The following is a 12,347-nucleotide window of genomic DNA, read 5'->3' as shown; positions in this document are numbered from 1 at the left end:
TTTGTGTCCAAATACATTTTATTTAACTATTTTAAAAGCATAATGCTGTGCAGTGGCACTTTCTGAATGGTTGCTGATTGTATTGCACTCTTAACTGGCCTTTTCTTTCTAGAGTGCTACAGCTTTCAATTTTCTACACTCTAGGTTGATTATATTACATTAGAGTTTTAGGGCCAGAAACCATACTATCTTCTTACTAATATAAAGCACTTTGCACACCTTTGCATGCCTAAAATCATGTTCTTTTTGGCCTTGTTATGCAGGAGGTAGCTTGACAAGTTGCTTCTAATTTTTCCTTCTAAATTCAGTATTAATTTGAGCACATAGTTCTGTAAGAGCACTAGATACCCTAGAATTTTCAAAGCTTTTAGCTTTGGACTGAGGTTTCATCTTGCCAGTGAAAATTCAACTGTTGACTTCGTCACATCAGGCATAGAACTTAGCCAGTGACATTCCACTGCCCGTGTTAGAAAAGCAACTAGTACAGAAGAGTGCCATGCTAAATTTAAAAGCTCTTCTCACTGTTTAGAAAATAACCTTTTACTCCTTGTTTTATATGCATCTCTTATGATCACATTAGTTGGTGTTGTACTAAAAGTGCATATGTTCCTTAGCTATGTCGGTGTTGTTTATTCAGTGGAATTTTTTATGCATACTTTTTACTTTTTAAAAACAGCATTTGGACTGTTCATGTTTTCTGTAGAATTCTTAATGAATTTTTCATAGGAAGCCCATTTCTGCTTACATTGAACAGGAAAAGGACAAATAACATCTGGCAAAGGGAAATCATATCTATTGATTCCCTGACATAGTGCTAACACAGCTCACAAACATGGCTGTGAGAAAAATACAGCACTTGCTTGCTGATACGATGTATTAGTTAGCCATTTGTTCTGTGTTGCTGACAGCTTTATGGATGTTTACAGTTAAGGATGATGCTGAAGTGCTGATACTAGGAATTGTATAGCTTTTGCCTGTAATAAAACAGCCAAGATTTTGTGTAAGCTTTTCTGAAATTGCATACCTCTCTTTTTGTTGAGGATCTTTTAATAAACTGCCACTTCTCTTTTTTGGATAACAGAAATAACTATTCTTCCTCTGTGTTGTGTGGTGTGTGAATAATTTTAAAAATCAGTTTAGTTAAATAAGCTTACTACTACCAACAGAGCTCAGAGTTTGCCCTAAAGAGTCAAATCTTTTTGAGAAGGGTTTCAGTGTTGTCTGTTCACTTGGTTATCTTTCAAAAATGAGGACTTGTTTTTATACTTCTGACAGAGCAACCAAATATTCTATTACCTGGTGGTAGTTATACTGTTGAAACAGTTAACAAATGGGAGTTAATATAATCAGTGCAAATACTTCTTCAATCAAGGCTTGAATAGAAACTAGGACTAGAAAATGGTTTTAATCTAATACTTTAGCTCTGTTTGCATACTGTGCTTCCAATGATGAAGTACTGACTACCTTTGCAACATGATTTATTGAAAAATGTAGTATGAATATCATAAAGAATATGTGAAATAATGGAATTTCCAGTGTTCTGTGTATCTTATGCTCTTTATGGCTACTCACTTGATGTGGCTTACCTTTTAAAAGAATCTTGTTAAATTATGCTTATATAAGATAACAGTGATTATTGTAAAATACCTTTCTGTGTTTTGTTTTTCTTGGGGGGGGGAGGTGGTGTTATCTCACTGTTTTTCTTATTCCCTTATTTATTTGTCGTATAGCTATAGACTCCAGTGAGGAATAAAATGGAAAACATTTTTACCTCCAGTAGTAGTGGAGAGCCAATACTCAAGGAAATAGCAGGTTCAGTTCTTTTCTGCTGTTATGTCAGCAGCAACTCTTATCTTTCCATTAGTATCCATATTTCATGATGCATGCATTTTATAATGCTAAGTTATGGATGAAATAACTGCCTATTGTTAATATCAGGACCTCTAGACACCTGCACAAATAATGCTGACACAGAATTGCCCAGACCCTGACTTGCCTCTTAGTTAGGCAAAAGGTAACACCTGACCTGCTCTTCCTTATCTGAAATAGTCATTGCAGGAGAGATTATTATTTTTCTTCAGATATGCTTTGTCATGGCAAGTGTAGGTACAATGTCAATGTAGACTGTATTAGCAACCAGAAATGTTACTAATGCATGCTGATGTCCTTGGTCTTGGGGAGCAGTTGGACAAAATTCTTGAATTCATGGTCACATGAATTCGCGGAGGCCTCTGTGTTGTATCAGTAAAGCCTTCTAGATGCCTCAGGTTCCTCTTCTGAGTACATCAGAAGAGGTGCCACCTGTGGCAAACCTGATCTTGACCCACCTATTTCACACACCACCTTTCTCAAAACTTGCAGGCTCCCTGTCTCTGCATGCCCAGGGGACCTGCTGCCTTGGTAGAGCTGAATGCCTAAAGCCTGAGCCCATTTGCAGTTCAGAATATTACTGTGCTGATGGCAATGCCCCAGGCAGACATGCTTACCCCTTACTAATTACGCATTGACAGCACAGAGTTCAGCGTTAAGACACAAACTGCCAATCTGATTCAGAAATACAGCAGTCACCATAGGAGTGAATACAGGTTGTACAGGGAAATGGCCTGAATCCCCCACTTAGTAGTCTACTGCACTTAGTAGTCACAGATAAGGCTCCTCCCGCACCTGCTGAAGATGTGCAGAGTTTAGGACTTGTGGAGACAGAGTGCAAGTGGGTCCTTGATTCTGTTGACAGTTACTTCACTGAGATGTGTTTTTCCATCTGTAGGTGCAGATCCATTTATAAATCCTGCATCAAAGAGACGTTTGATAAAATGAACAAGCCCTGTTTGAAGCAGAGTGCTATAGTGCTGCTTCAGTGGAAATGCGTGCATCTGTTGCAGTTCTGTTTCTGTGCTGTCTCACTTTCTAGATGAATACGCATGTGTCTAGCAGGGAAAGGTATTGATCGCCACAGTCTAAAGGAGTGAGCTAGTCATCAGAGATACTATTTGAATGCCTACATCTTGAAAGTAGATTTCAGCCAATACCTAAATAGGTATGAAAATGAAGGAAAAAAAAAGTCAGGAATTTTCTCCATAGCAAAATTATCCCCATTAGTTCTTTTACTTGTAGACATGTGTGTTACGTGTGGGCGCCACACTAATTGCTGAAGGAGGGATGGATATGAAAAAGTAAAGATGCTCCTATTTAAGCCTTCCAGAAGTAACAGGTTTTGCTCTAATAAAAAATTTAGCACCCTCAGCATGGAAGTCTAGATAGGCATAGTGATTTTTCTCTATTGAATAGACTTTGAATTTGTCATTATTGTGGTTTATAGTTTATTCCCGTGTTCATACAATATGGGAAGCAGTTGTGTGTTAATTTGTGCAGAAATTACCTGCACCTCTGAGACTTGCTTAAACTGCAGTCAGGTGCATCCCATATTGCTGGAACACTGTTTCTGGGATCAGCAGTAACCTTTGCTGGAACCAGGCTTTTAAGGCTTAGTTAGGATCTCAGGATAGCAAGGGCTCTGTATACAGAGGCAGATCAGAAGTGACTCATTCATACTATCCTACCCCTGCTGTCTGCCCAGAAGCAGCACCTTTTAACACTGGAATGGTAAGATTACTTTTTAGTAATTGTCTTAATTGGGTTTTACTCTCTTTTTTTACATGTCTTATCAAAACCGTGATTTTTGAAAATTATGTACGTTGAGAGCCTCTGTCTACTGTAGGCAAATAGATGATATGTATGCCAAAATCATATGCTTGCAGCCAATCTGTGCTAATTTAAGCAACAGTTGAAATGTGATTGAAATCATTGGCAAACAAAAATAACCCTGAAAGTTGTTTTGAATGAATGTTTTTTTAAACAGTAAGATTTTGAGGATCAAAATTCCATCTGGAACAGTAGCCTGGCTCCAGTGGATGGAAGAATTACAAGTGAAGAGTAAAATTAGGGTACTACTGTCCCAACTTTGGGTTATTTTCAGCTGTATTTGCTAACTATGTAACTGCCAGTGGTTTTCTTTAGCAGTTTTGTCCATTTTCTCCTTAAACTTGTATGAGCTCTTATATCTTGCAGTATCATTTGCCAAAGAGTTCAGCAGTGTAAAAAACCATATTTTTTAAATTTACTCTGAATCTGATCTTACTAAATTCATTTGATGCTTCATAATTAGTTTTTAATGAGAGAATGTGTTTAATCAATCCCTTTATACTCTAATGATGTTGCTATCTGCTCTATACCCTTTAAGCTGCCTCTTTTTCAGATTGGGGAGTCCTAGTTTTTTGAGTCATTTTTTGCACAGACATCATATTATCTGCTCTGTGGTGTATTTTTACCTTTAAATATATGCTGTCCATATTTATCTTTTTTATTGTTCTAGTAATTTTTTGCTTTAATGCTTGTTCTAATTTATAATTAATTTTAAATGCATGTAGTCATTAGTTTACATTTAAATGGATTTAATCTAGAAAATCTTACAGCTTTAAGCACCACTGCTCAGTGTATAAGCTATCTTAAATAAAGTTTTTAAATATACATTAATTCATTAAGAATCTGTTGTATAGGTTTTGGTAAGGAATTTCAGTGTGTGCTTTTGTTTTTATTTAGAATAATGACTGTGACTGTCTTTTCATATGATATCCGAAGCATTAACAGGATCTGGAGTAGCAAAACTGGGCAATAGTTAATCTAGCTTTCTCATCTGACTATTTTTATACAGGTTTATTATTAAATCTTGGTATCTCTGTGTTCTTCCCACACCAGTCAGACTCTGCTTAGACTGTCCTAAGAGTGGCAGAACAGTGGCCTAAGCTTCATGAAATGTGTTCACAGGATCTGGTGGCCATCTTGTGTCTCCATCCAGTTGCCTGGAGACAATTACAAAAAAGGTTTCCCTTTTCCTGACCAGGTTTTCAGACAACCTTGAAGTCAGAAAATGGGAAATACTGATCAGTTTAAACCTGATGGACTATTGGAGCTTATGGATGAGCTGTTAGATACAACCAAGAGCCTTTTGTATGCTCTTCTGTTATGTGTAAAGACCAGTGATCCCATTTATGAGTACAGAGAGGTTGCTCTGCTTCTGCATGCAGGCATCATCATCCTCATAGTATCAGATGCTTAATCATTTTATGGTAGAAAAGTTCTTTTACTTTCAGACTTCTCTCTTTCCAATTGGTACTTTTTTGGCATGTGAAATAACACTAATCTATAGGACTTTCATTAACTGAATAATAGCCTAAAAACCCCAATTTAAATCAAAGCTCCCATCTGCTGTTAATCTCATTACTGTAATTACTGTTTGCATTTTATGTTCATAAAATCAAACACTGAAGCCTTGTGTAAAACTTACATATGGGTCAAGAATAGAGCACACAGAGCTCAGAGGTGGGGCAGAATATCCCTCCACCCTCCCATTTCAGAAAAGATGATAGTTATTTGGATAATGGCTTGGTATGCTGTGTGGTATGCTAAAGGTGCCAATGCTAGGAATTTCAGATCATAGAATCGTTTGGGTTGGAAAAGACCTTTAAGATCATTGAGTCCAACTATTAACCCAGCACTGCCAAGTCCACCACTAAACCATGTCCTTAAGTGCCACAGCTACACATCTTTTAAATACCTCCAGGGATGGTGACAGAAGCACATCCCTGGGCAGCCTGTTCCAATGCTTGACTACCCTTCAGTGAAGAATCTTTTTCTAATATCCAACCTAAACCTCACCTGGTACAACTTGAGGCCGTTACCTCTTGTCCTATTCTTTATCTGGGAGAAGAGACCAACCCCCGCCTCACTACAGCCTCCTTTCAGGTAGTTGTAGAGAGTGATAAGGTCCCCCTTGAGCCTTCTCTTCTCCAGACTAAACAACCCAGTTCCCTCAACTGTTCCTCACAGGACTTGTGTTCTAGATCCTTCACCAGCTTCATTGCCCTTCTCTGGACCCACTCCAGCACCTCAATGTCTTTCATATAGTGAGGGGCCCAGAAATGAACACAGGATTCGAGGTGCAGCCTCACCATTTCTGATACAGGCTAGGATGCTCTTTGCCTTCTTTGCCACCTGGGCACAGCCTGGCTCACGTTTGGCTGGCTGTCAACCCACTTTATTTAATTATCAAGCTGTCTTCAACAGGAAGACACATCAAACATATGACAATTTAGAGGAATTATTAAATAATGGAAGACTTAAAAGATTGGACAGCTTGAAGACTGGACATCCTTATGGTTCTTAGGACTGATCTGTAAACTGGACCTAGAACTGTTATGCACTGTTGCATTAGCTTTCAATTTGTAAGTGTGAAAATGTTGAAGACTTGGAGGAAATCAAGATTATTTTAAAGGTTGCAATGGAAAGAAAGCCACAAGTATCTAAATGAAGTAATGGAAGAACTAGCACAAGGGTGAAACAGCAAACTCTCTTCCTGGTTAACATGATAAAGATACTCTGTTTTTCTGGAAAGCTGCTGAAGATCCAATGGAAGTGAAAATAGTAAATGGAAAGTAATGATCATGCGTTATTAATGGTAAATTGAAAGTGATAAAAAGAGGTGTAACAGCTTTTCATGCCACAATATTTCATGTTTTATCGTTCTCCTTTTTAGATTATATTTGGATGTGTATTTGCATCTTTTCCAAAACAGAGCACAAATTATTTCTTTTTCTTACCGCATATATGCTTTCAGTCATTTTCAGCTCTTTCACAGAAGTGAAACATATTAATTAGTCTGAACTATTTAGATACAATAAAGATCTTTCTTCTAGAAGAATGTGTTGTTACTCCCAGGGAAGTTCTTTCTTCTGAAGCTAGTTGTAGATTTCTTACCCACTTCAATGCAGGGAGCTATCTGGTAATTCCTCATGAACTCTTGGTATTCCTCTACATGCAAATGATTCCTTCAAATAAGATGCCAAACCTTGGGAGTCTTGGAATTCCAGGCATTCCAGAGAAAATTATTTACTTATTCTGATTTATGTTTTGAGGATCTTGTTCAATCCCATACAGGAACCTATATATAGGTTTGACTACCTGTATAGGGAAACTGGAGAAAATAGTTACCACAGTTCATGGTCCATGTTAAATGGTGTGCATGATCTCTCACAGAACTGGGTTACAAGCAAGAAGTGCCTGTTGCAATGTGTTCATGGTGACAGTGGTGGGGCAAGGGGTACATGAACCCCACTGCACATGAATATGAGGAAGCAAAGCTCTGCACTATTTTAGCTTGGACTAAAGCAGAGATACAAGGAAACTTTAAATGCTGTCCTGAAAAGATTCAAGGTTAAAAGCTTTGTGATGCTAATTAGATTAAAAATTGCTTAATTGCAACTGTCAAGTGCCAGTGCCAAAACCCTCAGTATACAGTAGTCATGTCTTGTGGTCCTGTACAGGAGTTGAATTGGCCTTCAAGGGTACCACATCACCAGATCACAGGATCTTTATTGCTTGCTGGTAACTTACTTACCAGCCATATAAGATGTAAGACAGTACATCATTTTTACAGGAAATTAAGCAGACACTAACCAGATAGATTTTCTTTACTTCTTTGTAACTGACTGTTTTATAAATATAGCATAATTTGATTAGTTTATTTGTAACTTGTTATGATGCAGCCACTGGAAACCAACTATTGTCTGCCCCTTCTTTGGCCCATTTTGCGGGGGTTATATGTATTTCTTTTATTGCACTTGAAGTGGTAAATCACCTAAGCTGATTAAAACCACACTATTTCAAGGAACCTGTGAAATACATGTCAGAATTAACTGAAGTAGAATTTCAAGTATTCTGTAGTGTTATGTGTAAAGCTATAGATAAGTTTTTCAAGAGAGTATCTGCTCTCGCATATCAAGTAACCACGTTTTTTCAGAGGTATACAGGGTGTCTCACAGGGCTAGCTGCTTTGTGCTCCAAATCTTTTCAGAAGAATACAACTTACATTTTAAAAGCTCATCTTTGCTGTGAGAGTTGAAACTTGGGAAAATCTGGTTGAGTCTGCAAATGTTGCCAATCATATTGATATGTGGAATATAACGTATTAATATAAAGTGACCAAAATGTAATGTACTCTGCTCTCATCTTCCTCAGGGTGTCATTCTTGGACCTGGAGATAGATGGTGTGGTCCATTTTGCACTGGGGCTGAGAACCTGTGAAGTCTGTAAAGCTGTTCATGTAATCCTAGCCAGGGCCTTAACTTTCTGCAGGTCAAAAATTTATACTAACGTGATGGAGACTGTTAAAGACGTACCATTAAATATTCTGACATATGCAAAGTATATATCCCTATTGTTAATCCATACGGAATTGCTTTCAAGGTCATGCTGTGCAGTTAGAATAGTCATTACATGTTCTTGTTGATGGATGTATCTGGTAATTAATTTTTAATTACTTTGGATTTTAATTTCTTCATAGGTTGATGATTCCAACTGTGATGCGGAAATCCTTTCTTTGCTCCTCGATGCCAAGTTAGTGGTAAAGTGCATATCTACTGCCTTCTGTCCTCGCCTTATTGACCACTTGCTGGCTAACCAGGGAGAGGGAGGCTGGGATGTAGAGGAAATAGCTAAAGAACTCAAAAAAGCAGGGTTCAGTGCAGAGGCCGGGTCCCTCTTAATGTCTCATCAAGGGACTCATCCTGCACTCAGGACTTTTACTACTGCCCTGCAGGCTATTCAGCATTGGATCTAAAAATGTTGGATTTACACATTTGTCTTCCTTTTTGCTGGATATCTTATACAAAAGGAAGAAATTATTGTTCTAGCAAAGTAACAAAGTTGGTTATGATCTATGTTCTGTAGAAAATACAAACAGCACACAGTGAATTCCCATATGCTTCTAATCATTTAAAAAAGTATTGGTGCAAACTGTATCATTCTGTTATATGGCTAGCAAAGCATTGAGTCTGATAATCCTTTTCAGATCAAAGTGTTAAATAATTGCGCTTTGAGACATATAAATGCAACGTTAGTAAGATGGCAGGTTATATACAATTTGTCTGAATTTAAGTAATTTACTTTGTCACAATGTAAAACTAATGTAAAAATATAAAGGTATGTGTAGTAAAAAAAAAATCACAATGAAGAGTAATTTCTGAGAATTTCAAACCCTTAAAATTTGGTATTGTCAATGTTGTTACTACAGCTTTTGTTTGCAATAAATAAAATATTTTGCATTTATTGTAGTCTCTTTTCTGTCCTCCTTTTAGACAGATAAATATTTTCTTAATTCAGCTCCTTTTTCTCCTTAGCAATGTTTATTCATATGGACAAGCTGAACTTCTCTGTGCTTGCAGACAGTTATAGTCTTTGAGATATTTTTATCTACAATTTGTGAAGTCACGTCTGAAATCCTAAACATTTCCTCAAATCACAGAATGGTTTGGGTTGGAAGGAACCTTAAAGATCATCTAGTTCCACCCGCCCTGTCATGGGCAGGGACATCTTCCAGTAGACCAGGTTCCTCAAAGCCCCATCCAGCTTTGCCTTGAATTTTCCAGGGATGGGGCAGCCACAGCTTCTCTGATTGTGTGCGAATGTCTCACCACCCTCACAGAAAAGAACACAGAAAATTGGGCAAGTATCCTGTGCAAGGTCAGAGTTCATGGAACAGTAAGTGGACAGTAACTGTGCCTCTGTTACCCACAGAAAAGGGGATGCTGGGTGAAGCCTTGGGCCATTTGCTCCCAAGAATGATGGATGTTGGGTTTCCACGCAGCCACCAATTCTAAAGAGTGTGCTGCTTACACAGTAGCACAAGATGACAGCAGAACACGTAGGAACTGAAGATTTTCCCTGTGCTTGTCTGTCAGGAGGTGAGTACCAAACAAGATAGCTAGAGAGCAAATCAAGGGCAGGGCCACTTCAAAACAGCCACAGCAATTGAAATAAATGAGAAAGAGGTCCCAGGCAGGGATGTTTTTAGGGTTATATTTCATTGGAAAACACACAGCAAGTAACACCTAAGAGCTTGCTGTTCTATTGTGCTGATTGATGATAGACTGAGAGATTCTGAAAGAAAGGAATGAACACAAAACTGGAAGTGTTCCACCTTCAAAATGGATTTATTATTGTAGCATTGCCCACCCTGTCTGCCATGTTTACTTCTTAAAAATTTCCGGGTTCCTAAATTCTAGTATTTTTAAAAGAGAGTACATATTTTCAGTAAAGTCCTAAGACTTGTCTTGCTTCTGAGGTTGTATGACCTGAGCTGTATGTCCAACTTGTTATGAACTTGTCTATCAGTAAAGCCACCTTCATTATTTATGTTTTCATCTGTCATTTCTCTCAGATTATGTCCTTACTGCTTATATCAGGAAAAAAAATAATTAAAATTAAGTAACTAAATCACTATCTGCCCTCTCTGTTTTTATGGACTTCTAATATACACAGTATAAATATTGTGTGTTTTCTAACTTGTTGGGTCCTGGTGTACTTAGTTATTTCTCTATAACCTTTAGTAATTATTTTTTTTTTTGGTATATTTTTTGAGACATGGAAGGGAGGAGCAGAGCCATGCCTTGTATCAAATGTTGTGAATGCACCAAATGTTCAGCATAAAAATGTTTTCCAATTTGATTCTTTCATTGTTACTGGGCACTTGAAGTAGTGTTTGTGTAGGAGCATTTGGTTTGACCCTGACCTCTCTTTCCACATTGGTAGCAGTCATCTGAGATGACATTACTTGATGTGTTTTTACAGTTTGTGATTATTTTTCTTGTGTACATCCTCATAGTTACAGATTGAAGCCCATTTGCCAGCTGATCACGCAGACAGTACATTTCACAGAGACTTTCAACAGTTTTTCATCCAGTCGTCATTCTTCCTCAAAAACCCTGTCTTCATCAGCACTCTGACACCTTTACTATTGGTTCCCTTTTGTAGACACAGAAAATGGTAAACTTGAGTCTCTTTAGCAACTGTGTGTACTTGAAAACAGCTAGCTCATTTTGTTGAAGACACATACATAAAAGCAAATGAGTTGATAAAGGTCCTACAGATGGTCAGAAACAGTCTTGCTGTTTTCGCTTAGTTAAATCATCTGCAGACATGGTTCCATTCTTAGTGCCTCGGTGACTTAAACTTTCAATGTGTTTGTTCTCAGTGATGCTCTGTTGCGCTAGCTGAAGATGGAGTACTGAGACTCCAGACTGAATGAGCAGGAAGACTTTAGTAACAGAAGGACAGAGCCTTATCTTTCCTTAACGATTAGGAAAGTTGTTCCTAACTAGCAGCTGTATTTTCAGTAGGTAATTATAACAGCTCAGACTTTACAAAAAAAAAAAAAAAAAAAAAGGCAAACAAAACTCTCTAAACCTCTTTGACTGCTGTGACATTCAGAAACATGAAAATCTTTTTACTTCAATTTCTTACAATGATAAATCTGATGTGCCACTATTCTTCACTTGCTTTGGGATTAGCTAACAAAGGGGATGGCTTGGTGTTCATGCTAATGACTATGCTCTTTGAACAGAGCAGGGTATTTTATCATGTTGACTGAGCCTTCATAGGATACACTAAACTGTGCAAACAAAAAGTTTTGGGTTATGCCCAGCTCTGTCATAGCTAGATCTGACAACCAGCATTTCTGCCTAAAAACTGTGCTTTCTGAAGCTACCTGGCAGTGGATGGCAGACACCTCAACAGCTTCCCAGCTGTCATTTCCAAACACCAGATTCCTGTATGTCTTATCAATACCAGGTACATGACAGTAGGTGGAAAGTTTTTAGGTATGTGGTGGGCTGACCTTCGCTGGATGCCAGGTGCCCACCAAAGCTGCTCTATCACTCCTCTCCTCAGCCAAACAGGGGAGAGAAAAGAAAATGAAAGGCTCATGGGTCAAGATATGCACAGGGAGAGATCACTCACCAGTTATTGTCATGGGCGAAACAGACTTGACTTGGGGAAGGGGAATGAATTTCTTACCAGTCAAATCAGAGAGAATAATAAGAAAGAAAAACTAAACCTTAAAACACCTTCCCCCCACCCCTCCCTTCTTCCTGGGTTTAACTTTCCTCATGAATTCTCTTATCTCCTCCCCTCAAGCTGTGCAGGGGGACAGGGAATGGGGGTTGTGGTCAGTTCATCACATGTCTCTGCTGCTCCTTCCTCCTCAGGGGAGGACTCCTCACACTCTTCACCTGCTCCAGTGTGGGGTCCCTCCCACAGGAGGCAGTCCTCCATGAACTTCTGCAATGTGAGAGCTTCCCACAGGCTGCAGTTCTTCACAAACTGCTCCAGCGTGGGTCCTTTCCATGGGTGCATCCTTCAGGAACAGACTGCTCCAGTGTGGGTCCCTTCCATGGGTGCAGTCCTTCAGCAACTGACTGCTCCAGTGTGGATCTCCTGTGGGGTCACAGAATCCT

At 38.6% G+C, this 12,347-nt stretch overlaps 1 protein-coding gene across 1 annotated transcript in view; it reads left to right on the top strand.

The window, feature by feature from the left end:
* NBAS (neuroblastoma amplified sequence) overlaps positions 1-8,781 on the top strand; it is a gene marked incomplete at its 5' end in the record, with an annotated part of 47,783 nt that extends 39,002 nt beyond the window's left edge. Inside the window, one exon of the mRNA XM_010017185.1 lies at positions 8,399-8,781. Within this exon, the coding sequence (XP_010015487.1) occupies positions 8,399-8,674 (276 nt within the window). The remainder of the gene's footprint in view (positions 1-8,398) is intronic.
* Between the last annotated feature and the right edge of the window lie 3,566 nt (positions 8,782-12,347).

The sequence above is a fragment of the Nestor notabilis genome, unplaced genomic scaffold, assembly GCF_000696875.1.
Source record: "Nestor notabilis isolate BGI_N333 unplaced genomic scaffold, ASM69687v1 scaffold4526, whole genome shotgun sequence".
NCBI classification, from domain to species: Eukaryota; Metazoa; Chordata; class Aves; order Psittaciformes; family Psittacidae; genus Nestor; species Nestor notabilis.
Note: the sequence above shows the minus strand (reverse complement) of the source record. Positions and strands in the feature narration are given on the sequence as shown.